General features: G+C 40.4%; 2 protein-coding genes across 2 annotated transcripts in view; both read left to right on the top strand.

Annotated features, from left to right (window-relative positions):
* Nucleotides 1-8,373, top strand: part of LOC131432073 (cadherin-related tumor suppressor) — a 317,261-nt gene extending 308,888 nt beyond the window's left edge. The window contains exon 11 of the mRNA XM_058598123.1: nucleotides 4,688-8,373. Coding sequence (XP_058454106.1) covers nucleotides 4,688-7,391 — 2,704 coding nt within the window. The 3' untranslated portion in view covers nucleotides 7,392-8,373. The remainder of the gene's footprint in view (nucleotides 1-4,687) is intronic.
* A 3,033-nt stretch (nucleotides 8,374-11,406) lies between these two features.
* Nucleotides 11,407-12,365, top strand: LOC131432071 (uncharacterized). Its single transcript, XM_058598122.1, has 2 exons — nucleotides 11,407-11,760; nucleotides 11,822-12,365. The coding sequence occupies exons 1-2, from the start codon at nucleotides 11,471-11,473 to the stop codon at nucleotides 12,363-12,365; spliced, it is 834 nt and encodes a 277-aa protein (XP_058454105.1). The 5' UTR covers nucleotides 11,407-11,470.
* Nucleotides 12,366-13,956: the final 1,591 nt, after the last annotated feature.

The following is a 13,956-nucleotide window of genomic DNA, read 5'->3' as shown; positions in this document are numbered from 1 at the left end:
AATCAGGTAAACAAGGTGGATGGACAAGTAATTGGAATTCTAAACCGTTGATTTTGACCATGGTAGCGATGCTCATGTGCTTCATGTAAGGCCCTTTAACAGCGATTTCGGTCATTAATGGCTAATACTTGCATTGAGGTAGTCCTCCAAAAGAATACTATGACAATCCCAGAAAACCGGCATCATGATCTTTCCGACTCATTTTGCTCTCTTACGTATTATAATAAATCCAGCCAATCATGTACCTGAAGTGCGCTTGCGTTCGTCTTTTCAGTCCTTAATAAGTATGTGTGGGATCCAGCGGCAGAATATCTTTCTCATCTGCACAATTTTGCCCAACTATGGGAAGCTCGCGCACATTCTGTTTCCGGTCATCATTTTAGTGTCTTATTATTATTGTCGTTCATTTTGCCCCGCATTTAATCTCCATTTTATTTAGTTTTGACACTGTTCGCTCGTATCAAACATTTTTTTCAGTTTTTTTTACATACTTTGTGGTCTCTGCGAGAACCAAGTGATTTTTGAGCTTGCAAATGTGTTTCGGTGTCCTAAAAACTACATTGGTTTACAAAAACGTTTGCGTAAAACTAAGTAGATAAATATCTTCTAAACCATTATATGTGAATACTATTTACACAGAAAAAAGAAACCACCTATTATTGGACTTCTTTTTACTTAGTTTTGAGTTCTTTTGAATCTTTTCTTTCATTCGCTTCTTCCATTGTTGTTAAAATACAAAGAGCAAAACCACCCAACTGCGCGAGTTTCTTTCAATAAGCTAAAATTAAGTAAACCGTAACAACCTGAAATTGAGCCCTAATTAACAGGGGCTGAAATTACAACCTGAAATTGAGTCAATACGACTCAACTGTAGAGTAAATATAACTCATATTTAATTTTTTTTTGTGCACGTGTCTTACGTAAACTACCCAGAACCACTTTACCTGAAATTAGGCTATTGAACGGGACCCCCAAATTGGGTGGAATGTACTTAAAATTAGGTTGTTTTGCGGTTCCGTGTACACTCTAAAAATGTATGCATACCATTTGGTTCTCTAAATCATGAGCGGACAATTCAAAGAATACTGCATGTGGGAAATGTTGAGTCGTTGCATACATATTTGTATGCTTTTTAATGTATTTTATTTGATTCTAAATGATTTTGCCTGTCAAATTATTGACCAAAAAAGTATAAATTTCATATGAGTCTTGCCCCATAAAAATATGAATTTCATATGAATCTAACTTCCGGTTTTAAAACGAAATGGTGGCGGAAGAAAGAAGAATGCAAATTCAATTGTTTGATGTATACAAGTATGTGTAAAGATGAGCTAATTTCTCAATAATAGTTAATAAATTCCTCCAGCTCATAGGTCTGGTATGTTGATAATCACACAAACTCACTTTGGATGTAGCGGTCTCCGGAAGTACCGAAAATAGGGATCAAAATCTCCGATCTCACCATTAGGTGGAGAGGTTACAACAGGTTTTTTAATATTACGTTTGGTAATTTATCGCTAATATGTCACGTTACGTTGTAAAACTTGATCTGAAACTACGACTTCGAAAAAAAACATCTAAATTTTATTAATAATTTTCATTTTCAATGTGGCTTGTTGGGAATTCAATATCTCGAAGCGACCAAATTCAAAACTTTTTTTCTATAAACCTTAAAAACTTTGTAATAATTTGAAATTTATAAATTCTAAAAATCCTAGAACGTAGCATTTTGTTTCTAGTTTAACCTTTATATCTCACATTTTGAAAAATTACAATTTTCGTTCGAATCAAAGTGTGGTTTGAAATTCCCCACTTTCCTCTACGATCTATCAAGGAAAAGTAAATTTTTATATTTTCAATTTCACTATCGAATCTAATCGAATATTTCTAATTTTACCGTCCGTCAACCGATAACAATTTTTTTTATTGGACCTGTGAATTGCTTCGCTGCTTAAAGGAGACGTTTTGTCAGTAGAATTTTCGAGTTTCGCAGCAGGCTGTTTTCTTTAGCAGCCCGTTTGCTTTCTCTCCTAGCAACCGTTGTTTCATGTTCGGTACACTGAAAATCGAGTTCACTTATTTTTTGAGGAGAAATCACTCATTGTCGAGCTCTTCTATAAGCTACCCAAAATTAGGTCTTTATCTACTCAAACTTTAACTCGATCGTAAAAAATGGGTAGCGTATAAGGTAAGCTTTTTTTCGTCGATATTTTCCAGAGCAGACAGAGGGGAGACCGGAAGCTGAGCCGAGCTTGGCGCTGACCAAAGCGGGAATCGCACTTACAGCAAAACAGAGGGACCCTGTCAGAGTAGAAGCTGAGCAGATTTATCGCTTATACTCTGACAGGGTTCCCGTTGGTTTGCTGTAAGTATGTTTTCCGCTTTTGACCAACTAATATCAGTCACCAGCTCAGCTCAGCTCAGCTTCTCGCACTCGTTCTGTGTTCCGCCTTAGAAATGTATCGTAACTGTCTGGAAGCGTCGGAAGCAGCTGGGAAACTAAATCGTTTTTCCCCAGCTTCCCTCCCACAGACTTGAACTCGTCGAAATCCACGAATTGATTCCGCATCTGGTGTGCGCCATCCTTCATTCGTAACCTTGTCAGTTGTTTGCGTAACAGGGTCTGACTTGTCGCAGATTTCTACCAGCAACGGTTTCGTTTTTCGGTCCATCTTGAAAAACTTGTTTCTTGGCTCACCTTCAGCAGGAACTTTTTCCGTAAGTTTTTTCGAACCTTCAACAGCTTCTAGAAAGAACATCACTCGATGCCGCCCGTGCTCAAAGATGCTCCTTTTTTTTTGGAAAAAAGCATAACTTGAAGAAATGGTCGAACAGAATGACAAGTAAAAACTGGTAACAATGAGAAAAATTTGTTTTGATGACCGTTTGCTTCGAGCGTTACTTCCTTATTTCATGGGTTGCTACGCTCACAAAAAAAAATCGGATGAAGCGCTGGCGAGTTCGATGGGTTAATCTTTTGAAACAAATACGATATTGTTGTCTCACGTAGTGGCAGAATGCCAAACGCACCTGAAAGGCGTTTCCCTGTCGTGAGATCGTAGAAGTGCTTACAGACTATGTTAGTAGAAAGTGTACGCGCATTTTCCTGTCATAGCTGCATCAGGCAGCGACGGTGTTTGGGGCACTATCCTCTTGAAGCAACCAATTTTCGTGGTCACTTCTGAACATCTAATCAACCGATTTCAGGAGCCTGTGACCATAAATCTTGTTGGTGTTCAGATTTTGGTTGAACAGCTCTAAACAGCCAAAGCTACGACGGTAGAAGCGCTCGCAAACCCAGTTTTAATGGATCTACTGGAAAAATGATACCTTTCTCACATTACTCATCCTGTCATAAATATTACTAAGAAATTCTTAAAAGACCTATTCATTGAATAGAAACAGGAAAGTTTGTTCTGATGTAAACTAGCACAACCTCCGGAACCGCAAGTCTGATCCGGGTAAAAAATTCGATAGCAGCCTATGGGACAATAATTCAATTCATTTAGGTTTAAGCTTGTAAAAACAGGGTTAAGCCACAACTGAGAAAGTGAAGTGAGATCCTCTCTGTAATTTTGCCCACAATTTCTGGTACTTCCGGGAACAAAAACAGAGAAAAAGGTTCGTACGGCTAGCAACTAACATGTCCTACAAATTGAAACAGTTCTGAGCACAATTAGGAAGATAGGATCTAGGATACTAACGGATACAAACCATTTCTTTGAGGTTTTGAAGTACATTAAAAGGACATTCAAACTAGAGTGGATTGGTATGCATCAACCTTTTGAAATAATTAAGTACGAAATATGACCATTGTTTATATAAAACAATTCAATTTTTTTCAAAATATCCACACAGCTTTGAAGTGGTCTATAATTACAATTGTTATTGTACGTATTATTACAAAATCTAACGCTATGTAGTATTTATGTAGGATTAGTGTGAAGTTATCAGAAATTACATTGTCTACAATATTGTGGAAGACATAAACTCTCTGTCTGCTTCCAGTAAAAAGTTAATTTGTTTTATCTGTCTTTGCACGCGTGTCGGAAAATGGTCAATTATTTTATTCTTTGCAGAAGAAACCAACAAGGAAAATTTTAGGATAAGGCCGCAAAATAATTAAAGGCATGAAATTTCAAATATTCATTACACTTTAAATATGAAATCGGAAGTCGGATCCAGATGAAATTCAGAAATTCCTTATGGAACCATAAGAACTTGCATTTGAACCTAAGTTAATGAAAATCGATCAAACCTTATCCGAAAAAAGTGAGTGAGATTTTCTTACTCATACATACAAACGAAGAGATAGCTCAATTTGACGAACTGAGTTGAATGGTATGTGACAATTGGTTTCCCAGGTCTCGGTCAAAAATTCTATTTTCGCAGTGGCTTCATATAAGAAAACCGAACATTTATTTTCCGACAGCCTTGGATTTTTCGAAGTAACTGTGAAATAGAAGCGATTTCAAGGTCACGGATAAATTTTCCATCCATGTTTCTTCCGTATTCTGAGGCAATCGCGAAAATGACTCGAAATAAAACAGCAAAATTTAACTTCAGAGAGAAAACTGTCAAAACAAAACAAGGCAACGCTCACTTAGATTGAAATATTCTTGCAACGTTCAACTCTCTCTCTCTCTAAACAAAACTGATTTTGTTTTCTCTCTCTCTCTACTTACAGAACATTAAACTTCAACAAACACTTCCTGCTGGTAGGTGGTCTGGCATCCGCCGATCCAGTCCTGGAACGGCCGGGACAGGTGCATTCCGATGATTTGGTGGGCTGCGTGCACAGTGTTTCGATTAACGGACGCGCTCTGAATTTGAGCAGTCCGTTGAAATCATTCGGCGTAGAATCCACCTGTAAACGAAGCAACAACGGCGGTCCCTGCAGTCTGGGATTACCGGAAGATCCGGCGCAACCTCGGTGCGGTGCATACGGTCAATGTTTGGACCGGTGGCATACGGCGATGTGTCGGTGTGGAGCATCGATCCTATCGCCCGATTGTTCCAACTCGCTGGAACACTACTCGATAGCGGATGGAGGCTTCATCGAGTTCGAAATCTCCGAGAAACACAAACGCATGCAGCTGCTGGAAAATATCTACAGCGGGAAAAGCATCTGGAGTTACGATGTGACTCGAAACAAGCGTTATTCGATCAAGACCGAGAATATTTCGAGCTTGACGATCGCAGAAGATCCACCGAAATATATGAGTCTATTGTTCAAAACTAACAAACCCAACGGACTGCTGATCTATGCAGCTACCAACAAGCACTACACTTCAATCGAGCTTAAAAATGGAAAGATCTTCTACAACTCCCACCAGACATCGTTTATCAATATCACGGCTTCGTCACTGGATAATTTAGCCGATGGAAATTGGCACAACATCACGTTGCACGCACACAACCGAATTTTGCAGGTGATCGTAGATGGTAGGAGTGCCATCGAAGATCTTGATTCAGCTGGAGTTCACGATTTCCTCGATCCCTATCTAACAGTACTGTCGATCGGTAACGTACGGCGGGAACTGTTCGTGAATGAGGTTATGCCAGTGTACTTCCAAGGTTGCCTAACTAATTTCACCATCAACAACGAAATCCAGCCGTTCAATGGATCCGGCAGTATTTTCAAGCGTGTGATTCATCACGGAAATGTTCTACCGGGATGTTTACTGGCTGGTTTGGGAGCAGCACAAGTTACCGATCCTCTGAGCATCGGGATCACACTGGTGATCGTATTCTTTGTCGTACTGCTGGTCGCTATATTCCTGTCGTTCCTGGTGTTCCGCTTACGGAAGCAACACAAAGAGAAGAGTGGTGGTCTCGGAGGTCCCTCGACAATGCACTCGAAACAAAACGGTGGATCCACACTGCTGAGCACCTCCCAGCTGGTGTCTTCCGGTGTTCACAGTGATATCGGACGGGGCCTGCACGTTAACGATTTGTCAGTGGTTGGATACCATTCGGAAAGTAACGACATGCTACGAGGAGTTGGAGGGCACCATTTGGTAGGACCGGAACTCATTTCGAAAAAATACAAAGAACGTGATATCAACTCGGGCGAACCACAACGCCCACAGCGTCCAGATATCATTGAACGGGAAGTGGTAAGCAAGAGTCCTCCACTCAGAGAAGATCATCATCCACCACTGCCACCACCAAGTCAATCACATCACACACACGATCACACAAATCCCGTTGATCTAGGATCGGAATATCCCGAACACTATGATCTGGAAAATGCCAGCTCGATAGCTCCTTCCGATATCGATATTGTATATCACTACAAAGGATACCGTGAAGCCGGGGGTGTTCGGAAGTACAAGGCCACACCTCCACCGGTGGCGACATACACTCACCATAAGCATCAAACATCTGCCCAACAACAGCACCGACATTCGCCGCACCATGCAGGACCTTATGCACCGCGGGTTCCACCACAAGCTAGTCAACCTCCGCCGTCGAATACACCGCGGCCACATCAAACCACTCCACTGGCAAGACTTTCCCCAAGTTCCGAACTGAGCTCTCAGCAACCTAGAATTCTGACACTGCACGACATCTCGGGTAAACCTCTGCAAAGTGCCCTGCTAGCAACCACCTCCAGTTCGGGAGGAGTCGGCAAAGATGCATTGCACAGTAATAGCGAACGTAGCCTCAACAGTCCGGTCATGAGTCAACTGTCCGGCCAAAGTTCCAGTGCAAGCCGTAAAAACCCGGGCGTACCCCAGCAACCGCAGAATGTCAATTCGGTCGTTTCCGGACCGATGGGTTTAACAGCAGAGGAAATCGAACGACTGAATTCGCGACCACGAACCTCAAGTCTAGTATCAACGCTGGATGCAGTTTCGAGCAGTAGTGAAGCTCCACGGGTACCGGCTCCCCATTTAACCCACATGCACCACTCACCGGCAGTGGATGCCCACAGTTCCACGTCCACCGATGAGAGTGGAAACGACAGTTTCACTTGTTCGGAAATCGAGTACGACAATAACAGTATCAGCGGAGACAAGTACAGCAAAAACCGTGAGGACACCAGCCGACGGGTGGTCAGTGATAACAACAACAGCAACAAGCCACCCCACCTTCCACCGTCGTCCTACGATGGATTTGATTCCTCCTTCCGGGGCTCTTTGAGTACGCTGGTGGCATCCGATGACGATCTGTCCACCCACATGGTAGGAATGTATCGTCAACCGAACGGAGCCTCACCATCGGCGACCGGTTGGGATTACCTGCTGAACTGGGGACCCAATTTCGAAAGTCTGATGGGTGTCTTCAAGGACATTGCCGAGCTGCCGGATACGGTGAATGGGCGCGTCCCGAGCTCGCTTCGGATACCGGCCGGTGTACAGAAACCTTCGGAGGAGTACGTGTAGAAATATGTAAAATGTAAAATCAAGCTAGGAAACAGAATATAGAGGCGCAATTGTTAGACAAAAAAAATATGTTAATTCAAATGACATGTAAATATTAGCCACTAACCTAACGCATTTTATTTAGTTAAAAGTGGACGAGCACAGAAAGAAGAACGAAGCGGAAATACTTTTCATATATTTTAATTTGTGCAAATTTTGCAATGCCTTGTATCAAGGTACGACCTCCAGCACAAAACATAGACAATAGAAGCGCAATGAACGCGTTGGAAATACCATTACCCATTTTTGGTCGGTATGTAAAAGTCCTCCAAATATGCATTTATTACCATGACACCCAGGAGCATTTGTTTTTGTTCGTTCGAATGCTCGTCCCCCTGACTTGCGAGCCCTGCCTGGTGATCGAATAGGGGACTAACCTTCCGTGTAGGAAACTGAATCAGTGCTATGTTTAAGTGTTAAGACATTGTCAAGGATTTTAAACCTGTAAATAGTGATTTTTTTTAACACAACAACACAACAATGAGAATTATTGTAAACTATCTTGCCATATGCTTTTTAAAAAGATTCAATCCTAAAACTAGTAACCGGGTGTACGAAAAAGTAGTGCGGTTCCGATCGAACAAAAAAAAAACGTTTGAATCGATTCCGCTACCCTCCCCCCCTAGGTGTAGTGAAAATTCTTACAGCAATATTACATATTCGCAAAACATGACTTCCAAATGAGACTGTTTTTTTAAATCGTAATAGAATGGTAAGAGTTTAGACGCTAAGTTTTATCCAGTAGATGTAGATGTTCTTTTTCCCTCTCTCTGTAGAAACAAAAACCGAACAATTCGAAATTCACGCGTTGTACAAATGATCAGTCGGTTTCAGGCGTACCTCTTGGCATTTAAACAATTTGTAAATAGCCTAGCGAACGAGCGAACGACAAACACTCAAAACTGTTCTAGTGAAATTAGTTTCTGTAAAATTTCAAATTAAATGGAAGAAATAAACAAATAAACTATGAAAATACGTTGTTTTTTTTCGTAATTACTTTTTTTAGTCCCGTCTTCGAAACACGATGCTCGATCTTGGGCTGCCGCACTCGCACTACACGTACATCCCCTTTAATTGCACTCGGCAACTTCTTCCAGGTTCTCTGACTGAGCACCGCGTAGGCCTTCCCTCAGTCACCTCACGCAAAAAAGGTTTACGGTTCATTGGCGCCCGCACTACCACAGGTCAAATTTTCTCACACCGGCAAATAATTGAGAAATTTCGTTGAAAAATCATGACAATATTAGCAATACAATGAGAAACAACAATAGTAGTAGTAAGTAGTAACAATAAATTGAAAAATTGTCGTCAGGAAGAATTTCTTTTATTTTTTGCAAAAGAAGAGAATTTTCTCAAATCGAATTCGGACAAAGTTCTCAGAAAAATTGTCTTTATTCGATAAAATGCTGTGGCTGCCAAAGCAACCGATAACATATAGCAAACAATACCAATTCCATGATGACTAAGGCAACCTGAATTACGTTTTACACGAGCATGACATAACCTCACAAAATTTGCAGGATGAACATCAATTGACACTTTTACATTTCCAATTAGGTTTTGCACGAACATGCCATAGCTTCACAAAATGAACAAAATGAACTTTTTTTGACAATCGACGTGTATTTGTTTACAGTTTAAAAGTTCATCGTTTGAATGTTAAAATTGCAAGTCGCCTTACACCAAACAGATTTATACATATATTGCTCCTTGATGCTGGAAACACATACAGGGCAATCTTTTTAGTTCTTTTCACTGTGGAACGTTGGTCCTCTGCCAACATAGTCCAGGTCTCGTGGCCATAGAGAACAACTGGTCTAATTAGCGTTTTGTAGATGGTCAATTTCGTGCGGTTGCGTACTTTTCTCGATCGGAGGGTTTTTCTGAGTCCAAAGTACGCACGATTCCCTGCCAAAATACGTCTCTGTATTTCTCTGCTGGTGTCATTGTCGGCGGTCACCAGTGAGCCCAAATGCACGAACTCGTCAACCACCTCGATATCGTCACCGTCTATAAATATTCGTGGTGGGAGGCGTAGTGTTTCTTCTCTAGAGCCTCTTCCTCTCATGTATTTTGTTTTCGACGCATTTATGGCCAGTCCGATACGCCTAGCTTCAGCTTTCAGTCCGATGTAGGAAAAATGTGTATTACCTAAAAATTTGGGAAATGTTAACTAGAAATTTAAGTTGTTTGAACTCTAATTTTAATAACATATGTTCACTCATATTTGAGTACATTTTACTAAACATTGAGTTCTTTAACCTCAAAACATTCTATTTCATAAATTGTATTGTATATATTCAAAATCGTTTAATTTTTGTTTCATACCAGTCCGCGTTTCTAGATTTATTGGACGTTGAACCAAAATGTTCCAACAGTCCATAATGAAGTGACCTGTATGGGACTAAAATTAAATGGTTTTTCCATATTCCTGTTTGATTTCTTCTGAATATAATTGAAACCTAGAACACCCATAAAAATAACATATTTAACTAAAATAGCGAACTATGTCAGGAAAGCGTCTTCGAATCGTCAATGAACAACACATTTAATCGATTATATTCTTGACAGTATTTAAACAACACACACCGAACATGACGGTTAGATTTTTGTTTCACTTAAATATTTGAAAACTCAATGCTTACTCTTTAACGTATGAGTAAGAGAACTTGAATTAAATCAGAACTCAAATGTTTGCTTTATTTAGTAGATTTGAGTGATCGCAACTCAAATTTTAAGCTATGTCCAATTAGCGTGTAGGGGTAAAAAAAAAACATCTACTACAAATGTGTTGCTGTGATTTTTTCACTTCTGACAATTGAGCGCTAAGATACAGTTGACACCGCAAATCATGCATTCTTAAATGTGTCCTCGAAAATACTTCTTCACCGACATTTGTATTTTTTTTTAACGATAAATTCGCAGAAATGGTGCTTTTTCTTCATTTCCGCCATTCTTTGCGTGAAACCTAAAATTGGCTGCTTTTACAAACAAAAACTATTATTTAACGGTTAGTGGAATGAGCTAAAAGACTTTAAAATAAAATGCGGTAACTTGTCAATCTAAATAAGGTTTCGGTCGCCATCGATGAGTCCATCGGATTGAGCAGGGGCTGAGGTCTAACTCAGGGTTTGATAGTGTCTATTATCTTTCTCCGAATAGGAGCGAGTGTGAAATCCGGTGTCAAAAATTTAGCCATAAGTAGATCCTGCTTCCATGTCGTAAAAGGCCACGATTTCTGGAACTTACATAGTTTAACTAAGTGTTTTTATTTCCTCTATATTTCTATTCCTTCGAGCTTTTAATAACAGTCTAATCAGGTGGAAGTATTTTTCTTCTTTCATGTTATTCTTCAAAACTATAGCTTGTGGTAGGCTCAATTCATACGCGTTCCTTATCGCTATTTCTTATGTGGTGAATCGTTAGCGGAGCTATCATTGAAAGTGTTCCACTTCGTTGATTGAAGCTTTTTTTTAATGCATGTTCTATGGCGTCTAGGTGGTGATGGGCCCAATTTGTCCGCGTCCTTTGACTCTTTTCCGAATATGGTTAACTAAGCTAGTCCATCACATTGAAAATGTAGGGAAGCCGTCCGGGTGTTGTCCACACCGAGAAATTTGAGTTGAATATCAGTGAATCCGCCTCGGTTCCTGTTGTTCAAGAAAATATTGGGACATTAACGAACTTGTTTCATTTTACTTTTTCTATTTTTAACCGAAAAAAATATTGTAAAAATGATTAAGATCCAGATAGTTCTAATGATTTGTTTTTTGATGAAGCAAACATAACAGTTCTGGAATATCTTGGTTTGAATCAACTGCTTTTTTATGCCATACAATACAATTCACTTTGTGAAACCAGTTGCGTTAAGATGTCAATTAGAAATTGATCTAACACAAACTAGGAAAAAATTTTTTAAATCAAACCAGCATAGCAGGCTGAAAACGATCCGTCACAACAAAACTTTACTTCATCACAACTGTTGATATGCAATCTAGTAATCGTTTTAAACTTCAGAATTTACTTCCCATTTTTCCATTATGGACAGCAAAACTCCACTAAATCGTCGGCGACCAGTTTCCTCAAAAATTCCAACTCGTTCGGCGTATCGAGAACCGTTGAAACAATCTAGTGGTGCAAAACGAACTCCGTCGGGAGTTATACTAAAAGCTGACGGTCGCCCATTCACTTCACCGCATCAGGATGTCACTCCGCAAGGAAGGAAAAATAAAAACATTGGGGAACCTCAGCAAGTAGATAGCAATTCTGCAACGAAAGTTGCCGCCGATTATTCGCTGCAACGGGCCGTGGAAGGTTTATCTAGTCAAAGGTATGAATGCGGATTTCCGAAAGTATCTCTAGGTTTGAAAAATATTCTTCATATTCAACAGTAATACATACCAAGAGCCGTTGAACCTTGAAGATACGATGATATTTACTGACAGACAGGAATCCGGGTTACATCATCAAAATTCCATCGATTCCGCAACGTTTTACGGAATTCCCAGCCCTTGCCAGGAGATGCCAAGCCGAGTTTTTATACGCGACAGTAGCAGTCTCGACGGTGGACTAGAGAGGCATGTTGTGTTCAGCTTCGTGCGCGAAAATCAAATGGACCCTGATTCCAGTGGCTGTAGTCAGCGGTTAAGTAAACTGAATGTCAGCAATAGTTTCATGAACGTCTGTAAAGCAAACAACAAACAGAATGTCAAATCGGTCGGAATGTCGTGCGTTTGGATCACAAGCATAACGTTGATTATTTTGATCACCAGCCTGATACTATACTTAACCGTATTGTTGGCGAATCGCGTCGAATATTTAGTAAACGAAATATCCAGATACGGCGAACTGGACGACCAAGATGCCTCTAGCTGGCTGCAGTGGCTTAAAACAATTTGGGAACGCATGAATACCATTTTGTCCACTGGACTTTAAGAACTAGTAAAAATTTGTTTATCTCCTTCGAATTAGAAGCGTGTTGTAACTAACTCAGTTTAAACTCAAAATTCATTATTTCGATCGATTGAAAACCCCATAGCGCATTTTTTTTTCTTTTGAGTTAGACTGAAAAATCCTTTTCAGTTCCATTTTTTTCCTTTTGGTCTGATGGAACAAGTTTTGGAGATCTTGAATGTGGAAACAAGATGACCTGAGTTTTTGCTGCATTGATCACAATTTTCCAGCTTGTAAAATATTCCGTTAAAGCGTCCAGACCTGTCTGTAGTTTATTTTTCAGAGCATTAATGACACGACCTTTGTAAAGAATGGCAGTATCATCAGCAAATTGTGACAGAACACCACCACCCGGAAGAGGTGGGATGTCTGATGTAAAAATGTTGTATAGAATGGGACCTAGGATACTTCCCTGGGGTACACCAGCAGGAATAGTAAATCTTTCTGAAAGTGAATTATTCAGAGAAACCTGGAATGCTCAATCTGCAAGATAATTTTTGATAATTTTAATAAGATACATGGGAAAATTATACCGATGCAGTTTAAACACCAGGCCATCGTGCCACACATTATCGAATGCCTTTTCAATATCCAATATTGCCATGGCAGTCGTTTTGGACACTGATTTGTTTTGCTGGATGACGTTGTTAACCCTTGTAAGTTGGTGGATGGTGGATCTTCCTTTCCGGAACCCAAACTGTTCTTCCAGAATATATCCTGTTCATCTGCGAAAGCAAGAATTCGCCTCTGTATTGACTTTTCAAACAGCTTGGATAGGGCAGAGAGTAAGCTGATGGGCCGATAGCTCTTGGAAAAGGAAGGATCTTTCCCCGGTTTCAAAACTGGGATAACTTTAGCTAACTTCCACTTTGAAGGGAAGTAACCAAGCTCCCAGCACCTGTTAAAAATTTTAGCTAAGAAAACAAATGAGCGAATACTCAAATGTTTCAGCTCAATGTTGAATGTGTTGTCGAAACCGGGGGCCTTCATATTTTTGGATTTTTTCACAAAAGCCATCAGCTCATTCGCAGTGACTCTACTTTCCTCAGGAACCAAGCTGTCTGATTGGTCAACCTCAGCTACGCTATCAACAACGGCTCTTTCATATGGACTAACAATGTTGAGTCCTAAATTGTGAGAACACACAAACTGCTGGCCTAGCGCATTTGCCTTCTCTACTGGTGTGATTAAAGGTATTCCTTCAGCTGCGTCCTGGGGTGACATCAGAGGAGGAATAGGCTTCGGTTTTTTCTTAAGCACCTTCATTAAGGACCAGAAGGGCTTTGAATGTGGGAGAATTTCTCGAAGCTTTTGCTGGAAGTTCCTGTTGCGAAGCTCAGATATCCTTTCCTGGATTATCCCAGTTAAGTTGTTATAAGAAGTCTTCCTATCTAGGATACCAGTTCGTTGATACTGCCTCCGGTAGATATTTCGAAGTCGGATGAGTTTCTTGGTGACACTGTCAATTTGAAGAGAGGAACTCGGCATATGTTGTACTGAAACCGTCCTATCACGAGCGACTGTGATTGAATGCTGGAAGGAAGATAGGGCCGCATCGATTTCCATCGGGGAA

The sequence above is a fragment of the Malaya genurostris genome, chromosome 2 (assembly GCF_030247185.1).
Source record: "Malaya genurostris strain Urasoe2022 chromosome 2, Malgen_1.1, whole genome shotgun sequence".
Taxonomy (NCBI): Eukaryota; Metazoa; Arthropoda; class Insecta; order Diptera; family Culicidae; genus Malaya; species Malaya genurostris.
The sequence above is the reverse complement of the archived record's forward strand: the minus strand, read 5'-3'. Positions and strand labels throughout refer to the sequence as shown.

Bases quoted from the DNA above. Each gene is read 5' to 3' on its own strand.
- LOC131432071 (XM_058598122.1), top strand. From the start codon at position 11,471: ATGGACAGCAAAACTCCACTAAATCGTCGGCGACCAGTTTCCTCAAAA. The intron at 11,761-11,821 runs GTATGAATGCGG...CATATTCAACAG, and splicing joins GAAGGTTTATCTAGTCAAAG to TAATACATACCAAGAGCCGT.